Raw genomic sequence first — 25,998 nt, 5'->3', positions numbered from 1 at the left:
CTGACTTGTTTGTTTTTCCAGTTATATATCTGTATCTATATCTATGTCCATATCTATACCTATATATCTCCATATTACTTTCCATTATAGGTTATTATAAGATATTAAATATAATTCCCTGTATTATACAGCAAATTCATATTGCTTACCATTGTAACCATTTTTTTAAATCAAAGTATAGTTGATTTACAATATTTCAGGTGTACAGCAAAGTGACTGTTACACATGAACATATATATATTCAGATTCTTTTCCATTATAAGTTACTACAAGATATTGAATACCACCCTACTGCTATACAGTAGGACCTTGTTGTTTATCTATTTTATATATAGTAGCTTGTATCTGCGAATCCCAAATTCCCAATTTATCCCTCCCCACCGCCTTCCGCCTTTGGTAACCATAAGTTTATTTTCTATGGTCAACTTGTTTATTGTTTACCCCCACCCCTGAAGAATGCCAGCTCCATAAATGCACAGGCACCATCTGTTTTTCTACTGCTGTAACCTTACTGTTTGACAAGTGACCTTGGCCGTACTCCCAGAAGAGTTTTCCTGACACTTCCCTTCTCATTCTCTCTCCTTTCTTCTGTTTCCTCGAACTCTCTTTATGGCCCCTCCCCATCCCAAAACATATCCACTGAGATAAAAATGAAGTCCGTGATTACACTGGAGGGATCACCAACGAATCCAGCAACTACTCCCTCCAGTCCTTTCTGCAGTGACTCCCTCCTTCCCAACCCTTCTCCTTGGTTCTCTTCCTGTCCTTGACGGACGCTTACAGGAGAAATGCCCAGAAAGGAGGACTTCCACTAAATTGTCTCCAAGCTGCTGGTTCATGGACTGCATTTCAGCTAATAGGAAAGGTTTCCCTGGAAATCTGCAGGCTCCTCACCACCCTTACTCTTGCCCTTTGCCCCACTTCAATCTAGTTAGCTCTGTTATTATTTCTGTGGAATGGCATATATCTGTGCCATTAATTCTACATATTTCTAGGGGAGAAGGGATTGAGAGGAAGGAAAGACTGATTATTTATCAAATAAAAGACATTCTCCTTTGTCTGGACAGCCAGGTGGATTTTCTGAACTCATTTCTGCCCTGGAAATGGGGCAGCTGCTTCTGAAATGAGTCCTCTGTGTTGGGGTGGGCTCTGTTTTTATGGCCAGTGGGTAATAGCATTTCCTGATTTATGAATTGGTATCTGGGGGAGGTACTGAGCCCCTGAATGGATTCATCATGGGGAGAATAGCCATATAAATAATCCTGTCACATAAAATTATTGTTCTCATTTTGATTTTTTTAAAAATTCCTTTTGTGTGGTGGTGGGATTTAGGAGACACTAGTGGGAAAGCAGGAGAGGAATAAGTTATTGGGCCCCTTTTTTTTCCTATACAACAAAAAAATGTACAAAAGATATTCTTCAGAGACAGCGATTTGTTTAGAAGACAATTACCAACACGGTTTAATTATTTGGGGAACTCTCAGCACTTGGCTTAAAGCCAATGCCAAGGTCTTGGCCTTAGATGACATGTAGGGAGGAGACCTCATGAGCTGGCCTAGGCGCCATTTGGGATATTTTTTTCAAACTGGCAAAGAGAAAGGCACTTCATGTAGATTTCCCCTATCTTCCCAAATCAATGTGAGGATCCATCTCAACGCTCCAAGTGTTCACTGAGAGTCTGCATGGTACAAATCGGGTCTCCTAGGTGGGGACAAACAAGGAGTGTGCAGTCCAGAGGTTGTGGGTGAGGATAACTCAAAGGGGGATGTAGGCTTTGAAGCATGCACACAATTTCCCTGGTGAGAGATCACAGGACACCCTGGAGAGACAGCAGGATGGAAGCAGATGCCTCGAGTGAGGACACACACCGTGTGGCTGAGCAGAAAACTGGAAATTGTTGGCAGTTTATCCTTTATGGAGAAGATTCTTCTCCCCCATGGATTTGTAAGGTCCCTGAAGACAAGGACCTTAGCAGACTTCTTCCTTTTGTACCCACCTTTTTTTCTCCCTGACCTTGAGGCTGAACAGGTAGCAGTTCAGGAGAAATCACTCTATTGTCTATAAAAGGCCAGCTAGTTTATATTTCAGACATTGGAGAGGCCATATGGCTTGTCTCCACTACTCAACTCTGCTGTGGTAGTAAAAGCAGCCATAGATGAGATGTAAATGAATGGGTGTGACTGGATTCCAATAAAACTTTATTTACAAAAGCAGTGGCCAATCAGATTTGAATTGTAGTTTGCCAGTTTGTCTAGTAGGTCAATAATAAGTGTTTTTTGAAGTGAGTTGAAAGGCTATCATTTAATAACATGTGCATCATACTTGTCAAAAACATCAAATATGACCTGACAAAGTAAATGACTGCTGAATGTGTTAAAAGAGTTATTTTTTATACAGAAAGATTTCCATGGTACTCCTAACATACAATCTGTTTTATATGCATATTTTAAAGAATTAGTCCCTTACATAAAATCGGAATTTCTGAATCTTCTCTAGTAAGCAAGATATTACATAGACATGATCTCTTTCCATGTTACTGAGCTGCAGAGGGCAAAAAAATAGGACAGGAATCTCCTCACTTCACTGGTCTAGAAGAGGAGTGTCAGGAATCTGGGAGTGAGAATGAAGGGAATGGGAGGCAGGATTATTTTGGTGGGTGTGGCCTTGGGGAGGGGACCCAGAGGCTGTTGAGCTGGTTCTAACCAGTGTGCCTAATCATGGCGGCTTCTGTTCATTGCTCTAATTTATTTCTTTGTTTTCATGGCAGAATAAACTCCAAATTCCAGGGGTCAGCTAAGCGCCTGCCACCAGCCTGTGTGCAGCCAAAAAAAAGCTTGGTGTCATCAGTCAATGCCAACTAGTTAATAATGACCAGCCTCCTCGTTAATGGCCCGAGGCAAGGGTCCTTGGGCAGCAAAGGCTCTAGCAGAAAGACTTGCAGGCAGCTGCATGGGGAGAACGGTTTGCAAGAAGCATTTCTGCTGGCCACTTTCAAGGGCGTACCCACCCATGCTCAGCTCTTTAGGAAGGTAGTAATTAGTTTTATTCCCTTCACTACCCACAGTGAATGCCGCAGAATCTGGCATTTGGAGAGCCATTGGAGTCTGTCCCTCTCATCTTGGCTTGCCTCAGGTTTATGATTATAACTAAGAAGTTCAGGGGTTGTGTTCAGTTCCCACAGAAAGAAAAGAAACTTTCAAGTGTCAAGGCTCCAGGCAAAAGAAGCCACTGCAAAGGAAAGCTGACTATGACTCCGCTGGCCCTGGACCACATAATGTCTCTTGCACACTGCAGGTGGTGAGGACAACCACTAAATAATAAGCTTGCATGTGCTGTACACCAGAAATTGACACAACATTGTAAACCGACTATAACTCAATAAAAAAAAATTTATGGGGAAAAAAAATAGTAAGCTTCCAGAAGCTTGATGTCATGCACATCTGTACGTTTCCAGCATGGGGACCTACACAAAGAGTGGCAGGGACAAAGATTTCCAGGCCTATTTGTATGCTGTGGTCATCTGGACAGTGTTTCCCAACTGAGTGGTGGCACGCCACAGCAGTGATGCTGTGGATGGGCCACAGGTGTGCTACCATTTTGATCCATTCAGCCCTGGGGGCAGTCGGGAAATGACTAGAGAAGTTGTGCCCCAGAGCCTGGTCCCCTCTAGTCAAGAGGGGACCTCCATCACCCCAATGAGCTCTATAAATACATTCACTCCCCGTGTGTTCCTTAACAAAATAACAGGCTGGAAAATGTTGACCTGGTATACAAATGAGAAAACAGAGACTCAGAGGTCCAGATCCCACAAGCCAAGGCTTGATTCCAGTTAGCCTTACTCTGCCCAAAGCCTACCCACCACCCTACAGCTGTCACACTAAACTGTCAGCAAACAGCTGTTGAAGCCAAATTGTCGGAACTGAGAAATCACTGGCCTAAAAGCTAGTGGAGGGTCAGATGATGTTATTAGCACTGCTTGAGACGTGAGCTGGATGCTCAAAGCTGAAGTCAACTTACTGCCAGTGTATGCAAGACATTATCCCCTAGACCAGTGGCGACCATTCTGACCATGACTCATGGCAAGAGATATTTTACATTGCAACCCAGGGCACATGTGTAGTTTCACAGAGAGAGTACTTATCCTTACTATGTTTGACAGACACTGTTCTATTCGATTTTATTCTGTTCCATTAAAAAAAAATTCTGGTCATGACCCTTTAAATTGATTTCATGACCCACTAAATTGATTTCTCGACCCACTAATGTGTCATGACCAGCAGTTTGAAAAACACTGGCCTGACCCCATTCTGGCTCCCCCGCCCTCCCCAGAGAGGGGTAACGTGGAAAGTGAATGTGGAGGGGAAGAGTGAGATACGAGACTGGGATAAAAGTGAGGAGGTCAGTGGGAGGAATGCCAAAAAACAGGACAGAGGAAAGAATGGGGATGGAGAAATGAGTAGGGATTGGGAGACATGATGAGAAAAGGCTAACTCTGGACTGACAGATTTATGTCCACGCAATGGTTCTCCAGCTCCATGGTCATTCTGGCCCTATTTATACAAGAATCTTTCCCACTTGCTTTCACGGCCACGGCCATGGTAAAGCTACCTGCTGGTCTGAAGATTTTCTATCTGACGGCACCATCTCAAATTCCTTACTGTTGCTCCCACAGGGGATTTTCCGTCTGCTGTTCAGAGATCTGGGCCCTAGAAAGATCTAGAAGTCACTGGGTAAATGATCCAGCAATAAGGAAACCGACCACAATGACTCCACCCACACCAATGCACCAACACACAGGGGGCTCTGTGGACGTCTGAGCTGGCACAACAAACTCTTGGATACAAGGGAGGTGGTTTTGTAAGGTAACAGGAAAGTGAAAAATCAGAGATTGAGAATAATTTTTAAAGCAGCTGCAAATTTACACATTCCACTGGCCAATGGGTCTCTAAAGAATTTTGATTGCATGCCCCATGGTAAAAAACAATTTTTGAGCATGCACCTACGAAGGACAGATATTTGTTTATAAAGACTACACATGTTCTACTTATTAACATCATTATATTATCAAAAATACACAAAATTAGGAAAGAATGAAGCAAGATAAAGATAAAATACCATCTTAATTTTCATTTTCCATTATTAATGAATGACACAAACATTTTACTGTCACCATGAAAATTATTAATAATGATGAGGCTGATGTGTTATGATTGGCATCATTATTTTTGAAAATCTTTGTTTAGCACTTAGTATTATGAGGTTTTGAGGTCTAAGGTTCAATTTATTTCAATAGTTTGCTTTAATGGCTGTCATAACAGAAAAAGACACCTCACAGAGACACAGAGATGCAAAAAAGCCCATTGCTGGCTATGCTGACTCAATCAAGCTATATATTTTTTCCAGTTTCATGCACCAATTATGCGAAGATTGTTATTGAAATTCAGCTAGTAGTAGATTTCCATCTTCTCTGATGTCAATCAGGGTTCTTTCAACTAATTGGAAGATGCTGAAGTTTTATATTTTTTTAACAAATGGGTCAAAAGTCTCTGAAACTACTTGGAAGCTTTTTAGGGAGATAGAAGATTCTATTTCCAAGTTTTTAAAGTTTTGAGATACGAGTTTTTAAAGTGTCACATTTCCTCATTATCAAATCACATACAAGTGAAAATATTTCCAAGTATCCTTTTTCCCCTTCCAAAAGGGTCTCTCCATGCCATGAATTCTTTCTGAAAGTAGTTACTTTCCAACTCATTGTTAACACATTACCTTTATATTGAGGGGGCAGATGAAGTGTTTAATTTTTCAAAGTTATCAGCAAAGTGGCATAGTTCTGACAGCTGCTTGTCAGAACTGAAAAGGTCAGCAAATGTGGAACATTTTGGTTCTTTTAAAAGAAAAATCTTTATATTTCTATAACCAGAAAACCTCTGGGTTGTACAAAATGTTTTCATGCTCCCTCCCAGCTCATTGCAAAATAGTGTAAAGATTGTATTTAAGGGATTGTGTTTTTTTTCTTTTTACAGTATTGATAACATCAGTTGCACAGAAATTGCAAATTTGTTGTCATGTAGTGAAGCTAAATCAGCCAGGAAGATCACTAGTGTCTACACCTGGAGATGTGGCCTTCCCATGTCCCTCCATGCCTTCCTGACACATGGACAGCTGACATGCAGACCAAGGCAGCGAAAGAACACCCAGTATCCACTGCATATTACGTAGGAGTGAAGCCTAAGTTCTTATTTTAAACAGAAAAATAATTAGGTGTTCTAACCATTTCTTCCCTTGCCCCATCCGATCATTCTAGCACCACCTAGTCTCGAAATGCAGCTTAAAATTGCTACCCTAGAGAAGCAAAAAGGGTGCCAAATGTTTGAGAGTTTGGTCTTCAGTGTTCTGGAGCAAAACGATATGAAAATGAACTGTCTCCTCTACACCATTGTGAACTGAGGAGTATCGAGCTGTCAGCATTCATTTCATTGTTACAGATGGAATAATCAAATCAGATTAAACAATGGCTCCTACGCTAAGAACCACCTGAGCAGATGCAAAACGATGTAATCCAGGAACCCAGGTAAGAATCGTACATACGTCTGAAAGGTGACAGCAGGCAAGAGGCAGAACTTGAGTAATTTTAGTCAAATTGCTGACTTTCAGAGAAGGACAAGGAACTACAGATTAAGGCAGGGGAAGCTAAGCTCGGAGCTGAAGAGGCCTCCGAGCACGTGGGATAGAGGAGAGACAGTCTCGGGAGCACTGAGCCGAATGAGCCCGGGGGGGCAGGGAGCGGGAAGGAAGGAAACTTGACCCCGAAGCCCAGCTGTGACCTTGAGGCTCAGATCAAAAGGACCCTCCTTTCCTGAACTCAGAAGAATTCAGACCAAGAATTCAGTCTGGGCCTAGAGTTGGAACGGCACAGAAGAGGGACCAGGGTCAGGTCTACAGCCCAAGAGCCCAGTTCATGAGAAGGGAGAGAAACGGGAAAAGCCGGGAAAGGATAAAAATGTAGTCTTCCCCAACGAAGGTTCCGCTCAGGGTGCTCCTGGTAAAGTGAATTCTGTGGTCAAAGGAACCTGGGAGACATAGTCTCCTAAATTTGCCGCCCACCCCTAGCTTGGAGATTTACAATGCTCGTTAGCACACTGATGGTTTAAGAAATGCCAGTCAAGGTATCTGCTTAACTCAGACTTCCCCAAATGCATTTGATCAAAGAAAGCTTTTGTTTTTATTTTTTCTAATATCCTGAAAAACTTTGGTTCTGAGAATAAAATGTGGGGAGCCCTGGATTACAGTGGTATCTAATGTGGTCCTGAGGGAAGATTCAGGCGGGAGGCTCTGTGTACACGTAACACGTCAGGTGTGTCCTGCTCCCATCCTGAGATGCCCTCGCCGTAATGACAGTGAGCGTTATCTCCAAGTCTTGCGGATTAAAAGTGGCTGCAGGGGAGGAGGGTTCCCTGGAGGGGCCTCTCCTCTCACCCTGAAGGCACCTGAGGTGTGAGTGGTGACCTCCTTTCCATGGCGGGATCAGCTGAGGGGCTCAGACTCAGGCTGGGAGGTAGCTGACCCGAGAGTGTGGCCCGCGGAGGCCACCGTTTTGGGCACCATAACAAACAAACCAAACCAGGCGCCTGATATGTCCTGGAGGAGATAGGGGTGTATGAATGATGGAAGTAAAAATATTATAGTTGGAATTTTTTTTCAATAAATTACAGGCATCCTTCTAACAGACCAGCATACTGAAAATAATAAAGGCTAGGATTTGTTGAGCCCTTGTTAAGCGCCAGGCACTGCACTAAGAATTGCATGTACATTTTCTAATTCACTCATTGTAACCACCCAGGCAGTGGGCACTGGCCTCCCCATGTTACTGCTGAAAAAACTGGAGTACCTAGAGGTTAAACAATTTGCTCCAAGTCATATAGGTAGAAAGTGGCAAAGCCAGGACTGGAAACCAGGGCTGGTGATTCCAGCTCATGCTCTGGACACTCTCAAGTCACCCAGCAGGGATGGGACAGGCTTCAGCACCAGCACTGAACCCTTTTCGAGGAGGATATACCTCTTCCTATACCTGTTTCTCCACTCCTTCACTGTTTTGCACAACTTTGTTTAAATGAATATCCAGACAGTCTCCACGTCAACCATTATTCACTCCCTTGAAACGATCACATCCTCTCTGAGTTAGTTTCAAATTCATGTCTCCACTGTTTACACGTGATAGTGGAATGCACTTAAGGGACTCAGGTCAGATCTAATTCTGCCATTTGTAATGTCTACTTTTACACCTATATTGTGTTTAGTAATGTCTTGTGACATCACTAACACTAACAAAGTCATCTTGAACAATGGCACAAATTAACACATATGTATTTACTTTTGAAAAATCTCATCAATATTCAGACTGAGTACACAATTTAAGTATCCAGTATTTCCAGCCTCTCTTTCTGCAGAACTTCAAGCACAAATCAAATCAGTTCTCACCAAACTTAAAAACTTCCATTTAGATGCCGTCCCGTCTGCACCCACTGTGAGAGGGGATGGGGCACCCACAGAGCTGCGGCTTATCTTGGGAAACACCCCAAGAGCTCCAGCCTCTGGACCAGAGTCCTCGTGATACCCACCCCACTTGGGAGGAGAGTGGCCCTTCGGGCTGACATCCTCCTCTTCTCAAGCCCCAACTGCACAAAGAGTTTGGGGTTCCAGGTAGTCCCCACAGTGGGACCCCATTCTTTCCCTACATGCCCTGTAGTCTGGAGTTTGTGCCCACCTTGCTCCAACAGAGCTTCCAGAACAGCCCCTCCTCTGCTCTTCTCCATGCTGCCCAGAGCCAGACAGTGGGCACTAATAAATCCACATGGGGAGAGGCCTGAAAGGCGGCAGAGACGCGGCCCCTGGCACGGCCTGCCCGCACTGTGGAGTCTTCCCATGAGCTGCTAAGTGGGACATCCAGGTGGTCGTCTTCACAACAGCACTTCAAGTGCTCAGAAAGTATTGGGACACCACACAGTGTAGAAAGGAGATGTGACTGTCAGGGCAATTGCTGGAGACAGATGCTGAATGGAGCTCAAGATCGGAGAGCCGCCAGGGCATTTCCCCAATCACCTGGCCCTTGGATTTCCTGTCTTTCCTCCCGCTCCACCCTCACTCTGCCTTTATATATGAGCTCTTCTCTTGCTTGGAGCACAGAGAAGGAGGACGAGCCATTTTCTCACCTGCTCAAGAACGCCTGGCAGGTGCGGAGCCAGAAGCTATTCAGGTGCCAGTCTGTGATAACATCAAGTCCAGTGGGGCTGGACTCAAATTAAATTATTTCCCCAGAGTGGAAGTAGAGCTGCAAAGGAACACCCACCAAGCCCTGCGGAGAGAACAGCTCTGTCCGACGGGGCTGGCAGACCAAGGCCCCGGACCCTTCAGGCTCCTGGGATTCAGTGCTAACAGGTGGGAAGGGAGTGCTCAGCCCTTTCTGGGGGATTCTGAAATGGACTGGGGGTACCCAGGAATCCTGGGGAGCTGGTGGCCAGAGCTGAACTGGCCCTTAGCCACCAAACAGCAGTTTGTCCAGGTGTCCCTCCCCCCAGCAGCAACCATTTCCCGGGAGTACTCGTAATCACAGTCACGATAGTGATGACCCCACCCACGCTAGGCATGTCACACGTATTACCTTTAATCCTAAAAGCCCTGGAAGCTGGTTATTATCATTTGTGTTTCACACATGAAGAAACTGAAGCATAAACTCTGCTCTAGTGCCTTGTTCTGGGCGGCAGAGCTGGTGAGTGCTGAGGGTCAGGATGAAACCTCATGTTCACGTCTATTCATGACCATCCTGTGGCACATTTCTGCCTCCCAGTCACCCCCATGACCGTCTTAGAAATGTCAGGCCACGGTCATTTTTTCATCTCAGGGAGGCTACTAACCTTGACCACATTCAGATGTTAGAGACTTCGGACCTCTCGGGTGACCCCTTAGAAGCACGTCTGTTGGGAAAGGAGTGTGTTGGTGGCAGGGTGCTTCTCTGCCTACAGCCTTTATGGGGTGTCCCGGTTGTGTCTATGGCCCTGTGTACCCCAATATGTTCTAGAATAGAAGGGGGCTCTTGTCCCAACTTGCATCAGGCTGGGGCTAAGGAAGAGTAAACCACGGGTCTTTCTTCGGGGGCAGCGTGGTGGTTCTGAGCTCTTCCTGTCACCCCAGCACCCCATTCAGCCTGTCCCACCGCCAGCAAGTCCTTTACCTTCTAAGGCTTGTTTCAGCAGCCGAGGATTGGGGTACAGAACTGTCTTGCTGGGTAGACTCGGAGATGAAGAGGGTCTCTTGCACCCACGGAGAGCGCCACATTCCTCCTTGGAAGGCGGGCCTGGCACAGACACTGCAGTAGGTGCTGAGCTGGGTTCTAACCTGGCTCCTCTGCCAACCTGCTGTGTGACTCTGAACAAGCCATGCACCTCTCTGGGCTTCAGTTTGCTCATCAATCATAGGGAGAAAGGCAGCAAGAGAGAGTGGGACCTGAGAAGTCTTGAAAGGGCTTTTCCAGTTCTAAAGTTTTATGATGCTATGGAGAATCCAGGTACCAGCACCGAAGGAATGCAGGAGATTGGAGTAGGAAGTCATCTTTCCCATCTGGGTCCCTTCCAGGGAGACATTCTGCATTTATTAAGAAGGAAGGGAGAAGTGGAGCATCTCAGTAATGATGCACAGGAATCTGTGGGATCAGCTCCAGACAAACGGGAAGGCTTCCGCCTGAGTGCAATTGGGTGAAACACGGCAACAGCTTTTCTCTTTCTGCGAATGCCTGAGGTGGCTGGCCTGCTGTCACTCACTCTCAGGACTGTACTTCAAGTCCCCTCTCCCAGGAGCTATCAGAAACAGCCCCGTCTGGGTGCCGGGAGCAAATGTCCAAATGAGCTTGTCAAGGTGTCAGCCATCCCAATGCAAACTGGAGCGGACAGCTTAGCCCTGCAGAGGTGGCAGGAGGGACGACATGTGCCCAGGAACCCAGCACCAAGAGAGTGGAATCATTCTTACAGGAGCCCATCACCTTGGGCAGCAGGAACTATCTCCACCACTGCTCCTTGTTTGAGACCCATGTCCATAGACCCCCAAGATTGTCAGATTTCTGACATTGGCTACTCTTGGGTCATTCTGGGAAGCAGGCAGGGGGCAGGAAGGGCCACTGAGGCACAGAGGAGAAGTAATGGTCCCCTCATCACACGGAGAGTCCCCAGCAGAGGCTCCACTCAATTAGGGGTTGAAGCCTGTCTATCTTGAACCCCAATACTACCTTCCCCTGAACTGAGCTTCCTTTTGAAACTCACAACATGGTACAAATCACATTCACAAAGCATCCTCTCACCAACCCCCTCTCTCCCCCCATGCAGCCTTCACCATCTCTCAGTTTCACATCCTCAAGCAAAGAGCTCGAAAAGAAATACAAAAAACAGGGAAGGGGATCGGGGTCCTCAACAGGCTCCTTCACTTTGACACCCTTGCTCCCTGGGAAGCCTTTTCTGATCATGCTGTTTAAAATGTAAACTCTTGCACCCTGAACAGTCCTCCTGATCCCCTTGCCCCTGCTCCGCAGCACTGATCACCTGCTGACCTACTGTAGGGCTTATCCCGCAGGTTGGTTCTTCTTGGCTCCTTCCTCTTGTGAAAACCGCAAGCTCCTGAAGTCAGGGCTATTTACCTGTTTCTTCACTGTTGAGTCCCCAGCGCCTAGGCTGGTGTTTGGCACATAGTAGGTACCTAGTGAATATCTGTTGAGTGAATGAACGAATCAGACTTGGTGATTTGTTATAAAGCAAGATGGCCCTTGCTGTTTCACTACTGGGTTATGCTGGGAAGCCAAACAGAGCTGCCCCTGCCTGGCCGTGCTTTCCTAGGTAACTCTGACCACAGGTGGACCCACCTCCTCAGCTCCTGCGGATGGCTGTGTCCTGGTTCACAGCTAGGACTTGAGTGCCACCTGCTCATAAGGGAGACTGGCTGTGATGTTCCCAGGCACCTGGAAGCAGATCCACTGTCAACAAGCGTCAATAAAACAAAGAACACCATGAGAGATGGCTTTCGCCCAGACACAACTGAAAGTGTGTCTCGAAAGCAGAAACATGTGTTTAAGGCCTCTGGCTCTCAGGCAGGGGGGAGCTGGTGTGTGGGGTGGCAGGGATGCTGAAATTTACTGAGAAATCTGCCACTTGCTCTGAGGTCTATCAAAGAAGAGACTCGCCTTGTGGGGGGGAACAGCTACTTCTCCCCACCCCCTGGCAGGGGGTGGTCGTTCCAGGGCACTGGAGGATAGCCCCGGCTCTGCCACCCCATCTCCTCATTTGTCTGCCTCACTGACACTTCCTCTCACTTCCCTCCCATCAGCTTGGCAGGTTTTTATCGCACTGGTTTCAGTGTGTATAGAAATTCCTCTGGGAGGATTGCAGTTGTAGTAAATACACACCATAGACATACATGCAGATGTGCAAAAAGCAAGGAGGCTGATGGAGACACACAGAGACAGACACAGGAAAGGTGTGCATGTGTGCACACGCATGGACACACACACACACCCTAGGGAGACACCCAGAGTTATGCAGAAGAAAGGAAAAAGATAGAAACACAATATGACACTGCAAGAGAAGGCAGACCCTGACAAAATGACACTGATACCTAACAGGGTGCACTCAACCACTCCAAGAAAAAGGGTGCATGGAAAGCAGCCCTTGCTGGGTGAGAAAGCGAGAGGAACTCACACATCCATAACTACAGAAACAATATCCCAGCCATAGGATTATTCAGTTTGCAAATAACTGTAATAATAGCTCCTGTTGCTCTTATCACTCAGGAAATTCCAAGGATTGTGGTGGTGGTTCTGTGCCAGAAATGGGGATGAAGACCAAATATATACTTCTTACTATAAATCACAGTATCACAATTAGGTATATTATATACAACCAGCACGTCAGATGCATAACATTATTATTTAAGAACTAGTTAAAGTAGGCTACTTAAGTTTAACCAGCAAACTTATGTAAATGGAAACACAAAGCAAGAAATAGTTCAGAACAGGGCGGAAGTCATGGCAGTGATAAACAGATCACTGAAGACTGGGAGATGCTTCCTGTATCTGAAGCAGTCTTTTAATTGTATAAATTCAAACTTGGGGTTAAGATAGGCAATACATCATTTGTATCAATCCTTCTCTTTCCCAGTTCTGGTTCAGTGAAGACACTGGGGATTCATTCATTCATTCATTCATTCATTCATTCCTTCATTCACCTATTTATTCATCAAAGAAATATCGAGGGCCTATAAGGTGAGGTTTAGGCAGACAAAGAAGACACAGGCTGTCCTCCAGCTCCTGACAGTCTGGTAGGAAAGACAAGAAAGCTCAGCTCAGTCCGAGAAGAGCTACCGTAGAGGCGTAAACCACAGGTCAGGAAGAGCTCATTAGAGAATGTGACAGCAGAGCGAAGTTTCAAGGGGCCAGAAAAAATTCACCAGATGAGAAAGCGAAGTGCCTCTCAGGCAGAGCTGACATCACTGCTGAGCAGGTACCCTCAGCCTGCAGTCCCAGCCTGCCCCATTGGCTGACGGAGGTGGGCAGGTGTTCGTCCTGACGCTCGGGTCTGGTATACCTCCAGACAGACTAACCAAGCTGCTCTTGTCCGCTCAAAACAGCAGGCGTGGGTTTGCTCTCCTCTGGGACTGGACCCCTGCTAAGTAAAAAGCCTGCCTCGGCCTTGACCTGGACTCCTGAGCTCCACCCTGACAGATCACCCAGAATCTTGATGCCACCACCTGCCCGACTCCAAACATGGCCATTTCCAGACACTCCCATTGCAATGTCACAAGAATAGGAGCCTCCGTTTAGCAAGCCCACACTCTGTGACAGGCTTGGTTCATGCTGATTCCATGCATTATGCCATTCGATCTTTGGAACAAAGCAATTGGGTTTTATTATTACCCCCATGTGACAGCTGAGAACAAAGAACCTTAAAGAGGTTAGGAACTGACCTGAGATCACACTTGGTAAATAGTAGAACCAAGGTTCATGCTCCAATGTCCTGACACTGAGGCTTGAGCATGACCCATCGTGCTGTATTACTGCTCCCCACAAAGAACGTGCAACCCAGCTGGATGTCAGTGTTGCCCAGATGTTGGGGCCTTGGGACCGTGATTGGAGGCAGGCCACCCCTCCTCTGTGAGGAGCAGCTCCATAATGGATGAAGGCCCTGACTCTGTGAACTCCGTACCTTCCTTTCCTTCCCATCGTGCCCATAATCCAGAGCTCCCCGTGTGCCTTGCAGCCAAGCCTGCTCTGCACTGGCCATGCTCTCAGGGAAGTGCAACCACTGAGGTCAGGGAGCTCAGAATCCCAACCCAGAGGAGCTCCGCATAGCTCTTTTATTTTCCTGTTTGGAAGTTTTTAGATATTTTAAGTCCCAGGTTCAGAAATCCTGGCTTTCAGGTCAGGTAAGAAATCCTGAAATCGTCAGTGCCTGAGGAGGTCTTGAGTCTTCTCCAAAGAACTCATTCCAGCAAGGAAAGCTGCTTCCCCTCAGTGTCTGGGGCCTTGGAGGTAGGCCGGGAGGGGGGGCATGGTCCCGCTGAAAAGGAGTAGGGAATGAAAGTAAAGGACCAGCTTCACAGCGGTCCTGACTTCTGGCATAAAATGCTCCCCTCTCGGCCCCATATAGGGCCATTCCCAAGCCATGGCAGCCTCCACAGAGGCACCACAATGGGCCCCAGTGTGGCTGAATGGGGGGTCCCGCACCACAAGAAGATGTCATCGAGCTCGTGGGGTGGGTGGAGCTGCTGTGGGCTATCAAGGCATAATGCACAAGCCCCGTGGGTGGCATAATGTGGCATTTATCTCCCCCACGGAGCAGAGAGGGGACGGGCAGAACAATCCAGACTCTGTCAGCAAGGCCCTCTGGGGAGTTCAGGCCTCGCTAATGAAGATGAATAAGACGGGGGAATCTGCCTCTGCTACTCAGAGCTAATGTATACATATTCATGGGCTGGAAGGCCAGCTCCCAGAATGACCCATCCCCACACGGACACGGCGGGGCAGAGGTAAGGCAGTGCTAATCCACACCTGGGGTGGGCTGTGTCTTGAGGGATGGAACATTCTGGGCAGCAAATTAGGACCCTCCAGGAAATACCCTTAAATGTACAGAATTTTCCAGGTGAAATGGATTCCTTTGCCCGCTGCAAAGATGTGAGTCCTGCTCTGAGCTCAGGGGCCCCTGAAGAACTTAGTTCTCAGCTGAGTTCCAGAAGCAAACCCAACTTGGCTACTTCCTACTCCACATCAGCTAACAGCAACCCCTGCACCATGTCTGTTCTGTGGGCGTGACCTCATGGGATTTGCTGGAGGTTCCATGTTAGAGCTGCATGAAGGCTTGGGACACAGGCTACATCATGTCCTCTCACATGCGTAGGCCCTGTTTTCTGACTCTGTCCATCTGACTCTTCCCTCAACTAAGTTTTTCGGCCAACAAATCCTCGCCCACCATAGACCTCCAGGATCCAGGAAGGTGACCTTGGCGGGAGATTATACAGTGTGTAGGGAGATCTGGACCAAAACCTTGGGCAACTGTACCACGTGACTTCAAAAGAGAGCAGATGTTGGCCCTGCACCTCTACACACCATCATTTTGAAGTTAGTGGATTTGTTCTCGACTCACGGATATTTTGCTATTTGAAATGCTTCATTCCCTGTTTCAGCGCTCTCAGCCTCCGTCCCCAGGCAGCAGAACAGAAGGATACACACTGAGCCAAATAAATCACATCCCCTCTCTGCAGCTGGCCTCCTGCAGGTTTCCAGGAGCCACAGCCTAGTCCTTAGCTGCAAGACAAATGTCCGACAGAGCTCAGCGAGCCTTACCTGCCTTTCTGACATGATGTAGAGCTGTTCGTGGTCCTTGGAGAAGGCCATATCCCGGAGGATGGGGCCCGGGTCTACCACCTGCACCGTCTCATACTGGAGGGCGTTGCCCCTGGGCCCATCTACCCGGATCTGCAGAGAAGAGGAAGGGGACACCAAGGTGAGTTCAGATCCCACAGTCGAGCTTCAGCCCAGAGCCCCTCCCACAGGCAAGGGGGATGCAGTGAGCTCTGCCTCCATGGTGCCCAGAGGCCAGGCCCAAAGGAGCAGGAGTGACGCCCGCCCACCAAGGGCCTCGTGTTGAGAACGGCAATGAGAAGGCGAGAGGGGGAGACCAAGCCGGGCTGCACCGAGAATCTGGCGTTCTTCTCTCTGGCTCACTGTGCCTTACGCTTGAGTCTCTGAGGCTTTGCTTGTACATCTTTGGAAAAGAAGACGGGGCTGATGCAGGGGAGAGGAATCTGGGGCTTGGGTGAACAGAGGATAATTGAAGCTGCCTCAGATCAAAACATCATCCTATAACAGAAAGGCAGTATTATTTGCCACATTTGTTAGCAGAAAAAATTTGGATATAAGGATGTGCGTTGATTCTTTGAAAATGCAACCCAATATCACTGCTGTACCTTGGGGGGACCCAGCAAGGATCCAACCCCAGAAGTTTCATACCAGGTGGGCTTGTTGTGGCCATTAACCCACTGGCTTATGCCTCAGATTGTGGAAAAGATGTAGGGTCCCCAAACCTCCTAGAGTTTCTATTCATGTCTCCAGGGAAGGGGATGTGGGCATTCCAGGAAAATGTGTTTTGGGCATGAGTCATTCTCAATCTTCCGAGAACACTTAGCAGACTAGGTCATCTCTTGGCCATCTACAGGTTTTTTCCCTAGGGCTGCTCGGATAATGTGACAACCAGGAAAGATTTTTGTCCACAGTCCCCAAGTCTAGAAAAGACAAGGGCTCCCCAACCCAATGTGATGCTTGCCTGGCCCAGGTCTCTGGAATCATCACAAGTCTGAGCTCATAGGTTTGCCACAACCACTGCGCAGAGCTAATAACCCCATCCATGTAAGCTGGGACCAAACATTACCCAGAATGTGGGAAGGGTGAGAAAGCCAGAGGGAGACAGGGAGAGACGATGGCTGGGGAATCACTAAACCTGGGTAGATGCCATCTGTCTAAGTATAAGATACTGCAGTGTAATTGTAGAGATTTCAATAACAAAACTAAAGGAAAAATCACAGTCCAAATATTTCCCATTATATACTCTTATTTTAAATTTTTAATATTTAATTTTTAGTCTCTCACGAGATCAAGGAGAACAGAAGAGTTATTCAGAGGAACGAAATTACAGAAGGTACATCACATCAGTGTCATCCGATGGCATCCATTCATCTGAAAGTCTGCTGCCTCTCATTTCTGTTGAGTTCAGTGAACTCTGACCCCGGGTAGTGTGTGACTCATGTATTCGATTTTAGGCTTTTGATCCCCCTGTTGGTTTGCTTGTCTTCCTCTTAAGCATGATTTTTCAGCCCTTCCTAGACGTCAGGTACTGGGAGATGGTTTTGCACATAATTCCTTGTTGATATAATCCTCTCAGCCCGATGGGTTTAGTGCTCGTTTGTCATGGCTTGCATGCGCCCTGCCCCCACAGCATTCATCACACCCTCTCTCACCTTTTAAATGGGACTGACCCCCTCCACCCCGCTTCCTGGGGTGGTCTTCCATGAGCAGAAACAAGTCTCTTTAACGTTACTCTCTTGCCACAGCGATGGAGAGAAAGCGGACCCAAACCACTCAACAAGTGCAATTAGAGCAAAGCAGGGACTGTGTTTCGTGACAGGGGAAGAAAGCATCTCTCCTCACCCTTGAGAGGGTCAGAGAAACAGGTAGCTCTGAGAACTGTTGGAAGCTCTCTCATTATAAAAAGGGGAGGAGGGGAGCTGTAGCCAGGGAAGGTCAGACACAGAGACTGAAAAACACCGGTCTTTGGTGACGTCCCTGAGCCACTGAAGCCTGCCATGTGGCATGGACTTTCTAGTTACTCAGGACATGTTTCCTTATTGTTAATGTAAGAAAAAGGTTTTCTGCAACATCAAAAGCCCCAGCTAATACACTGATACAATAGATGAGAGAAATGAGACGCAGAACATCAGACAACTGGCCTGAGTATTCAACCTGACGACAGAATGAGAATCCAGCTTGACTCTGAAGTCTGCGCTTCTCCTACCGCTCTAGTTACATGAGGAAGCCTGTTCCCTGGTGGGTTTCACGTCTGCTTCCTGGGGGTGCCACTGAAAGGTGGGGGCCAAGGTTGGCGTGTGCCTCTGGCCTATCCAATCCTGGAGGCTTTCGCCAGTCATTCCTGATTCTAAAGCGGACACACTTGAGCTTGAAAAATATTTATTTTAAAAATGAAGAAATAAATGAATGAAATTCAAATTCTTCTTTACAGGTTTCCTGTTAAGCTCATGAAAACAACAACAACAAAAACTGGCAAAGGAATGAAAAAGAGATATGTTTATTCCTGAAAATCAAAATGCCTTGGGTTCCAACAGCCGTCCTCCTCTGTCCCCACCCCCAAGCCACCAGATGTCCACCCCAGCCAGGTCCTTCCTTAATCTGAACGAAACCAGAGCTCATGTAAAACCAATTGGGATTACCACCCAAGTCTGACTGCGTGGTGATGGCCTTGGCCCCCAACCCAGCCGGGCTTCATCCCCAGCTGTGAATCATCCCTGGAGCAGCAGCACGAGAGTGATACTGTGTGGCCTGGCTGGGCTCCAGCCCCTTAAGGCCACCGGCAGGAGCAGGTGCCCCTCGGGAATGCTGGCAGAACTGAGTCCCGTCCAGTACCTTGTGGTCTGAGCTCCAAGGGAAATTGGATTCAGTGCCTGAGTGATTGTCTTTATCATTTGGTTCCAACGTCCCTGCTCCTTAGGATGAAGTGATGAGCTGAATGCAGGTGGACATCAGAGGAAACTAGGTGAATTAGGGCAGGGACAGAGGGGTGGACCCGGGAGCACCGATGGGGCAAGTTTTCCCAGGGAGGCAGGGTGGGGTTGCAGCCCCCTCTCGAACACTCTGCCAGGGCAGGAAATCAGTCATTGAAAAGGTGGTTCTTCCCCTCACCCCACCTCACCCCATTCCACTCCTTGTTTCAGAAAACAAAAAGCAAAGCATCCATTCATCCGTCTGCTGAAGGAATCCCACACGAGACATGGATGAAAGGAGCTGGTGGTGGGATGCACTGAATGATGGACAATCATAAAACTTAGGTAGGTTGGACCAGCTGCTGGCTCTTGGGCTGTTACCTGAACAACAGCAACGAGAATTGCTGTGACTGAGGAACGTATGTGTCAGGTACGACGCTGGGCATTCTACATGTATTTACCGTCTCATTTAAACTGCGTAACTCCGTGAAGCAGTAGTATTATCTCATTTACAGATGAGGCACATAGAGGTTAGAACTTGTCCATGGTCACACTCCTAATGGTCAGCATGGCCTCCACCTCTTGAGGTCTGACCGATTTCAGCGTCCACACTTCTATGCACTTACATACTACACCAACACACGTTGAACCAGACTCTCCCAGTTATATAAACCGGCATCTCTTCAAGGAGTGAAAGTAGTTACTGCTAAACAGACAACACCCTGGGAGTGCTGGAGGAACCATGTCTGTATCTATTGCAGTCCTTCTGGGAAATAATCATGCATATGAGTGAAAAAGACGCAGCCATAAATTTTCAAAATAACGATCCCTTATATTTTTGTTTTATACCTTGCTGAGAATGTTATTCTTAAATAACATTGTCTCATCTGATGGCTGTAAAATTTTTATGATGTTGACTGCCAGCCTAATCATTCTCATTTTACCAATGAAAAAACTGAGATTAGGGCTGTTCTCTGCCTTGTCCAAAGTTCAGTGATAAACCAATGACAGTCAGGACTAGAATCCAGGTCTCCCGATTCCTAGCTCAGAGCTTTCCACTTAGCAATTTAGATTTTCCAAGAGCCTTAGACAAGGTTCCACATGAAAAGGTATTTAAAACTAATGAGTCTCCATGGGATTTTGGGCAGTTTGGCCATGGAGAGAGAACCAACTTAGAGACAGAAAAAAAAACACATTCCTGCATGGACAAGTGGGAACTGGGGGCCTCCTCAAGCACTAGTGTTATGATAGCCTTATTTAATATTTTTTATAAATGGTCTGCAGCAGGAAACAGGAGCTTTTACAGCCAATCCTAAGCTCTTTGGAATAGCAAGAAGGGAGTCGAAATGTAGAAAGGTGGTGCATCCTCTGAGGCAAATGAGAGAGGAAGGTGAGCTGTATTTGGGCAAACAGACAAGCCAAGTTTACGTAGTCACAGAAAATCATATTCTGTCCGCCCTGATGAGGCAGAAACCACCCAGACGCCTGCAACTCCAGGACAGCCTGGGAAAGATCTTCCCCAGGCCACAAAGACACACAGGTGAGCTGAAAGGAGACACGGTGGCCAGTGGCTGTGGTTCAGTCACCATTACAGGGGACACCCTGAAGCTTGGGAGGTGACAGCTTAGAACAAACAAGATTTATTATCGTACACATTAGGACAAAGAAGATTTATTATTTTGTGCAGTGTAGACGATCCTCGTGGATCATCTAAGCAATGAGAAGGAAAGAAAATAGACACTGATGGTTTTTAAGGTAGAAAATATAATGTAAATGTCGGTGTTTAGAAAATGTTATTCTCCAGGGCTGATACGGAGGAGAAAATTGCACCCTCACTCTGTGTGTCCCTTGACTGAGTGACACTCCACCCTCATTCATCACCCACCATGCATCTACGAAGGCCCACTGTATGCTAGGCTCCGAGCTAGCTTCTGGAGAAGAACAGTGAGTCTCAGCCCGGCCCTCCACGAGGCCAGTCTCCTGAAGGGCTCAGGTTTCATGCAAGTAAGGCCAAGTGGCTAACGCTATGGCAGAGAGGTGTTAAAAGGCCTGTTCCTTCTTCCCAAGAGACCCGGCCAACTGACTGGAGTGGAGCCAGGAATTATCAGCCCAGCCCCAAGGGAGGCTCAAGGGAGCATGTGTTTGTTACAGAACAAAGGGCCACCCGTCTGGCACCATCAGCTCGGAGGGGTTCACTACTACAACACATAGTGGGTTGTACTCAAACGCCCCCTTCAGAGACAAACTCGCCTCAGTCAGTAGGAAGACTGACCTCAAGTAACACAATTAGTGGCACTAACAGATTTTATAAAGATATGCTGGCAGAGGGAGGTAAGAGGAAAAACAGGAAGAAGGGGGTCCATGGGGAAAATGTGATCACCTTTAGGCAACACCGTTCTGAGGAGACAGTGCCAACATGTCCCTTCAGGCCACACCGTAGACCCCATGGCACGTTCTTCTGGACCAGCACTAGACAGCAGAAATAGAATGCCAGCCACAAATGTGGGCCACGTGGATAATTTTAAAATTTCTAGTGGTGGTTACATTAAAAAAAGAAGCAGGTAAAATGAATTTTAATAATCTATTTTTACTAACCTAATGTGCTCCAAATATTATCACTTTAATATGTATCTAGTATAAAAAATTGTCAATGAGATATTTTACACTTGTTTTCTCATACTAACTCTTTGAAACTTTATGTGTAATTTCTTTTTTTAAATTTTTTTCAACTTTTTTTTATTGAGTTATAGTCATTTTACAATGTGTCAAATTTCAGTATAGAGCACAATTTTTCAGTTATACATGAACATACATATATTCATTGTCACAGTTTTTTTCTCTGTGAGCTACCACAAGATCTTGTACGTATTTCCCTGTGCTATACAGTATAATCTTGTTTATCTAATCTACATATGCCTGTCAGTATCTACAAATTTTGAACTCCCAGTCTGTCCCTTCCCACCCCCCTCCCCCTTGGCAACCACAAGTTTGTATTCTATGTCTATGAGTCTGTTTCTGTTTTGTATGTATGTATGTATGTATGTATGTATGTATGTATGTATGTATTTATTTATTTATTAGATTCCTCATGTGATCTATCTCACATGGTATTTTTCTTTCTCTTTCTGGCTTACTTCACTTAGAATGACATTCTCCAGGAGCATCCATGTTGCTGCAAATGGCATTATGTTGTTGGGTTTTGTGGCTGAATAGTATTCCATCATTTAAATATACCATATCTTCTTTATCCAGTCATCTGTTGATGGACATTTAGGCTGTTTCCATGTCTTGGCTATTGTAAATAGTGCTGCTATGAACATTGGGGTGCAGGTATTTTTTTGAAGTAGGGTTTCTTCTGGATATATGCCCAGGAGCAGGATTACTGGGTCATATGGTAAGCCTATTCCTAGTAGAATCTCCATACTAAACAAGCAATTCTCCAAGGAAGAAATACAAATGATCAATAGGCACATGAAAAAATGCTCAATATCACTAATTATCATATAAATGCAAATCAGAACTACAATGAGGTATCACCTCACACCAGTCAGAATGGCCATCATTCAAAAGTCCACAAATGACAAATGCTGGAGAGGCTGTGGAGAAAAGGGAACCCTCCTACACTGCTGGTGGGAATGCAGTTTGGTGCAGCCACTGTGGAAAACAGTATGATGTGTCATTTTCTACTTAAAGCAAAACTCAATTGGGACCTGCCCCATTTCAGGTGATTAACAGCCATGTGTGGCCAATGACCACCATACTGGACAGCACATTTCTGACTTCTAGATGATTATCATCCCTGAGTTCTGATATTGCACTCACCAAGTGATCCTGTTAGTAGCAGTAATTTGGCTTGGTGACTCTCTTCCTAGGGGTACCCTCAGTTGAGATTTTGCCCACTCCCCTCCCCTGCACAATACCCCATGTCTCCCAGAACCTTCAATTTATAACACAATGAGTGTGCCCCATCATCTTCACTTTTTTGGAGCTCACAGGCTGTCAGCTCCAACCAGCTGTACAGTCCGCATCAGCCCAAGCGAGTCACAAACGCAGCTGTGTGGGCGCAGTCTGGGTTAGGCTGGTCCTCAGCAGGGTCATTTGACATCCCCACACCTTCTCTTTCCACACCCAGACTGCAGGCACTCCCGACACACCTCTTGTGTGTCAGGAACTCCTGTATCCTGGACGATGGTCAAAACATTTAACAGCTGCTAGAGGGAGAGGACCAGCCAGTTGGAAGAGGTGCTGTGGGGTCAGGTGGTCTTAGAGGCTCCCAGCTGCGCCAGGTAAATACTACTGGGGGTGAAGGGAGGGACCTGGATGGTGTGGGCACTCAGGAGCCTGGGGCCCAGCTACCTACCCATCACAGGGATGTACTTCAATATTTAACAACTGGGAAGTTATCTGCAATAGCCAAGACTTGGGAACTACTTAAATGTCTGTTGACAGCTGAATGGATAAAGAAAATGTGACACATATATCACATAGATACAGTGTAATGTGTATATATATATACACACACACTACATCTGCATATACAGATACATACAATAGAATATTATTCAATGTTAAAAAAGAAGGAAGTCCTGCCCTTTGTGACAACATGATGAACCCAGAGGACATCATGCTAAGTGAAATAAGGCAGACACAAACGGGCAAATGCTGTATGATCCCACTTATACATGGAATCTAAAATAGTCAAACTCAGAAACAGAGAGTAGAATGGTGGTGGCAGGAATGGGGGGAGGCGGGAGTGGGGAGATGACGGACAACAGGTACAAAGTCTCAGTTCTGCAAAACGAGCGTGCTCTGGAGATCTAAAGTACAGCAATGTTAACGATGCCAACAACACTGGATGCTTGAAATCTGCTAAGAGGGTGGATCTGAAATGTTCTCATCTCACACACACTCACACACAGGAAGGGAAATGGTAACTGTGTGAGCCCGTGGAGATGTTCACTAGTGGCAGTTATTTCAAAATGCAGATACATATCACAACATCAAGTCGTACACCTTAAATATACACACTTTTTACTTGTTAATCATACCTCAACAAAGATGAGAAAAGCAACAACGCGGAAGGCCACATGAGGACAGAATAACCGAGCATCACTCCTGCCTGTACCACGCGGAAACCTCCATCAAGCATGCAGCAGGCCCTGCACCACCCGCTTCACACGTCCTACCTGGGACAGACACACGTGCCAAGGGCACACACTGGCCTTCCCAGCCACTCGGCCTCAGCCTGCGATGATGCTAGGCAGCACGGCCCCCCTTCCCCCCCAGCCCATCCCCCAGGCAGCACCGCCACCTCTCTCCATCCCTGGCACGGTGAGCGTCTGCGCTGCCAGGCAGACTGCTATTAAAACATCAGCAGGGTGGCCTCCGCAAAGGTCAGCCATCCGGGGAGCTCCTGGCAGCTGCTTGTTTGTTTATTGGAACATTATCTGGGCCGGGCTGTTTATTTACATCCATTGAAGGATTGAACAATAAATACCGTCTCCCAGTAGCAGGCAGATGCTTGCATGGAGCATTCTGGCTGCCGTCTTGCTTGAAATAATCTTCCTAATGAGCAAACAGTGCTATTCATCTTTAGAGATGCAAGCCACCCCTGGATTCCTCTTTCCTCTCTCCTTTCACATTCTCCCCAAACTTCCGAGCTACATCTACAAGGGCCAGATCTCTGGGAAGGACCCCGGTGTAAGAAGGCGAGGTGGGGTCTCATCTGGCAGGCAGGGATATGGAGCTGGGACTGGAGAGGCAGGCTGGGAGCTGACGAAACCCGGGACACTCCGAATTCTCCACCTAGACTCTTGCACCTCCAACACAGATGTGTGGAGGACCAGACGTGTGTGGACTCAGGCTCTGCCCCTCCCCTCAGAAGCCTTGAGCATGCAACTTTGGGTCTCTTAGGTGTCCTGGGCTCGACCCGTCTCCCACTGAGGCGGACACAGAACAGCAGTGAGGACCCTTGGTGGCAAACAAGCAGCCACGATCTGCTCCTCTGGCACCTCCAGGGCTGCGGGGTCTCTCAGGATGGAAAAATAAGGAACCTTTTGGATCTCGTTTATGTAGTTTATGCAGTTGGTCCCCAAAGGCTCAGAGTGAGGCCACCCTGGTCAGTGTCCCTCAGCATCTTGCCACACAGGCTGGAAAGCAGGTGAAAGGAACAAGGAGCCCCCACACCAGGGACATAGTAGGTCTAGCTCCTTGGTGAATGAATGAATGAATGAATGACAAGAGATGCTAACTCTAGGCCTGAGCTGCCAGAGTTGGAAACTTTAGACCCATGTACACACTCACAGGCACAAACACACATGCTCTCTCTGTCTCTGCAGATGAGGCCACGTCTCAACTCAAACACGGCCTCTAGAACTTTCCACTTACAATTCTAAGACAAAATGATGGATGAGGAGGAACCGGAAGGGTGCAGGGGGCCAGCAGGAAAACAGACACAAGTATGAGGTGTGAGTATCTTGGCAACTTGCTGGTTGTGGGGTTAAATCTCCTTAGAGCAAGAGGCCCCTCTACAGTCTCCGTATCCCGGTGTTAGAGCTGCCGGGTTCGCAGGGCAGGTGGTGGATGGGATGACCTCGAAGTTTCCGCCAGACTCCCAGGGGCGCAAGTCTATCCTCTGCCCAGGGCAGCTCCTTCAGGCCCCAAGCACTCGCTTGTTGTCACTATTCCTATAACCCCACACCAAGGACATCTGAAAACTAACCTTCACTCATACTGTACTTGAACTGTCCCCACTGCTTTCATTTTTAAAATCATGCCCCTCTCTCTCCTCTGGCTCTCTGATCTCCTCTCCCTGCTCTACTTTCTCTTTTTGCCACAGCACTGACTGCTTTCTCGTATTTATTCATTTATTATGCTTATTATTTATCTCCATTGCTAGAATGTAAATTGCACAAGAGCAGAAATCTTTATCTCTTGTGCTCATGGATGTCTCCCAAACTCCTGAACCATGCCACATAGTGGGTGCTCAGTGAATACTTGTATAGACATTTCTCCAGCAAAGACAGGCAAATGGCCAACAGGCACACGAAAAGATCCTCAATACTGCTAATTATCAGAGAAGTGCACATTAAAACTACAATGAGGGATCTATCACCTTACACTGGTTAGAATGGCCATCATTAAAAAGTTTACAAACAATACATGCTGGAGAGGATGTGGAGAAAAGAGAACCCTCCT

The 25,998-nt window shown here is 46.9% G+C and overlaps 1 protein-coding gene across 3 annotated transcripts in view; it reads right to left on the bottom strand.

Annotated features, from left to right (window-relative positions):
* Positions 1–25,998, bottom strand: part of PLXNA4 (plexin A4) — a 561,131-nt gene that overhangs the window by 133,019 nt on the left and 402,114 nt on the right. For all 3 annotated transcript variants that reach the window (XM_045511048.2, XM_045511049.2, XM_010947522.3), the window contains one exon: positions 15,875–16,006. In XM_045511048.2, the coding sequence (XP_045367004.2) occupies positions 15,875–16,006 (132 nt within the window). The remainder of the gene's footprint in view (positions 1–15,874; positions 16,007–25,998) is intronic.

Source organism: Camelus bactrianus, chromosome 7 (genome assembly GCF_048773025.1).
Source record: "Camelus bactrianus isolate YW-2024 breed Bactrian camel chromosome 7, ASM4877302v1, whole genome shotgun sequence".
Classification (NCBI taxonomy): Eukaryota; Metazoa; Chordata; class Mammalia; order Artiodactyla; family Camelidae; genus Camelus; species Camelus bactrianus.
Note: the sequence above shows the minus strand (reverse complement) of the source record. Positions and strands in the feature narration are given on the sequence as shown.